Source organism: Penaeus monodon, chromosome 9 (assembly GCF_015228065.2).
Source record: "Penaeus monodon isolate SGIC_2016 chromosome 9, NSTDA_Pmon_1, whole genome shotgun sequence".
NCBI lineage: Eukaryota > Metazoa > Arthropoda > Malacostraca > Decapoda > Penaeidae > Penaeus > Penaeus monodon.
The window spans coordinates 19240645-19243144 of NC_051394.1; the positions used below are offsets into that span (position 1 = coordinate 19240645).

A 2500-nucleotide genomic window follows, 5' to 3' on the forward strand; every position below is an offset into this window, starting at 1 on the left:
CAAAGATTCATTAGTGGGGCTGTGTTTGACTTTTTCACAAATTCTCTCAACTTTAACACTAAAGGCATAAGAGTGCTTCTTAACAGGCAGTGATGGGAAATCATCATCGCTAGGGTAGGGAGACTCACCCAGTGTGGGGAACGCCAGAGGCTCCCGAGAATCGTTTGGCAAAGCAGGAGTCTTTCGGTCGGCCGTGTCGCCGCGGCCGTTTACGACAGCTACTTGGTCGCTGGTGACCTCCATGGAGTCATTACTGTCTTCCCCGAACAATTCCAGATGTCTTTTGTGCTTATTAAGCTTCACGCCCTTTTTATTCCGGTTTTTATATTTCCCTTTCTGTTTCTTGTCTTTCTTTGACTTGTGCTTTTTAAAGTTTAGGTTTTCGCCATGTCCGCTCTGGGCCTCGTTCCTTAACCTATTTGAGCAAGAATATTCTTTATTAGGTCCATTTCCTCTTAGCGTCAACACTATTTTTGGTATCCCATTCTCCTTATTACACTCTTGCTTTTCTTGGCTGAGTGGTGGTTGTTTGTGTGCCTTTGATCGGATCCTGAACTTAATCTTCACAGGTCCTTTGCTTGAATCCATCTTATTTCTCATTTGTTCTTCATCTTTATCACAGCTTTGATCCACCTCATCGTCCGTTTTTGCAACTACATGGTCCTTTTCATTATTATCACTGATTTTGGTCTTTTCACCATCCTTGGAAAGTTCATCTCGGGTGTCTGTCATCAGACCTTCTTCAGCATTTAAAGAGGGCTCTACCTCGTGATTGTCTGCTGAAGTTTCTCCATTTCCACATGTCTCTCCTTCAGTAATCAACGGCAAGCGACTGGGGCTCATTTGCTCATTTTCAAATTCGACAGTTTTCTCTTCACTTCCAATAACTTCTTTTGCATCAATCTGTTCTGCACTATTGCAAAGGCTTGAAATTGATTCATGGCCTATTACTGGCGCTGATGAGACCTTGGCATTTGTTATAGGGTCTGACTCTGGAATAGGTTCCTCAGCTACTGGTAATGACCCTTGGTTATTCCCCAATTTTCCTGTTTCAATGTGTTCTTGGTCTAAAGGAGGTTCATGCACTGTTGTGGCTTCATTCTCGTCGACCGGAGACGACTCATGGACTGGCGTTGGATCACACTCTAGCTGATGTGGTGCTCCGAGTCTTTCGTCTGTTTTTGTTTCATCCATTTGCGAAGACTTAGACCCAGTGTACGAAGTTGGTTCATTACCTTCATCCAGTGCCGTTTCGTACACTAATGAAGGTTCACTCTGCGAGTTTTTCAGTATCTCCCCGTGTGACTGAACCTCTGTATCACGTGTGTCTGACTCTGCGTCACGCAAAGGGTCAGAGTGAGTATCGAGCACGGGCTTCCCCATAAGGTCACTAGCCGGCGAGACGGGTCCTGCTTCGTCCACGCACACAGCCTCGGCGTAAAGGTCCGGCGTCCTGCGGTCTTCGGGCGGAGCGGGCGAGGGAGAACGAGACAAGTGAGGCGAATAATCTGACGCTGTAGGAGACGGAGGAGAGTCGGCGTCCGACGGGGGGGAGGCAGGCGAGGTGGGCGAGGATGGAAGGGTTCTAGGAGAGTAAGGGGAGGAGGGGCGGCTGCCTAGGGGGGGAGGCAATCCGGGCGGCAAGACGATGTCTCGAGTCAGGGGGAAGAAGGCAGGGGAGGGCAGGGATTCCGGACGGGGGGGCACCGAGCTTGGCAGAGGAGGGGTGGGAGGGAGAGGCGGCGGGGAAGGTGGGAGCGGGGGAGGGGAAGGGGGGAGAGGGGGAGCTGGAGAGGTCAGCACAGGAGGTGTACATTTGTGGTGAGACGAGAGGAGGGCGCCGGGGTAGGGAGGGGGTAAGGGGAAAGTCGTGGGTGGGGAGGCGGCGAAACGGGAGATGGGCGGCAGGGGAAGGCTTGCGGCCTGGTTTGGTGGGCGGTAACTGGCCGTTTGTATGGACTGAGGCCTATATGGCAACTGGTCAGGGTGGGCGTAGGAGTCTGGCGCTGGGAATTCATGTGCTGCAGATGAAGGTAAGTGAGGGGACACAGGTGTTCCCGCAGGTGTGGGGTCGTGTGATGTGCCTGACTGCGAGTCTGCTTCAGGGACACTTGTGTCTTTGGGGAGAGATGTTCGTTCTCTTTTCGAAGATTTGGTTGCTGAGATGCCAGACGTTGAGGGGCGTCCGCAGTTAGACGATGTGACTGACGGTGAGCACGCCCTTGGCGGAGTGAGGGACGGGGGAGGGGTGGAGGTAGGCCTATGGGAGGAGGTGAAAGAAGAAATGGATGACAAAGCCTCCTTATTAGCTTTGTTATTGATGCCATTGTCTTTCCCACAGCGGGAATTATCTATTCCCAAATCCTTTTCTGATACCACACTTTCGATCACAATTCCTAAAGGGTTGACATCGGTGTCGCATTCGTAATTCAACACTGCACTACCACTGGTGTCGTCCGTTCTAGCACCACTCTCCACTAACACAGAGCCACAATCACTG

At 51.4% G+C, this 2500-nt stretch overlaps 1 protein-coding gene across 5 annotated transcripts in view; it reads right to left on the minus strand.

Annotated features, from left to right (window-relative positions):
* The window catches only part of LOC119577032 (serine-rich adhesin for platelets-like), a 47556-nt gene that overhangs the window by 26794 nt on the left and 18262 nt on the right, over window positions 1-2500 (minus strand). For 4 of the 5 annotated variants that reach the window (XM_037924700.1, XM_037924698.1, XM_037924702.1 and 1 more), the window contains exon 2: window positions 1-2500. This exon is cut by the window's left edge and continues 2176 nt beyond it; it is cut by the window's right edge and continues 866 nt beyond it. In XM_037924700.1, the coding sequence (XP_037780628.1) occupies window positions 1-2500 (2500 nt within the window). The other variant, XM_037924701.1, reaches the window with a different exon arrangement.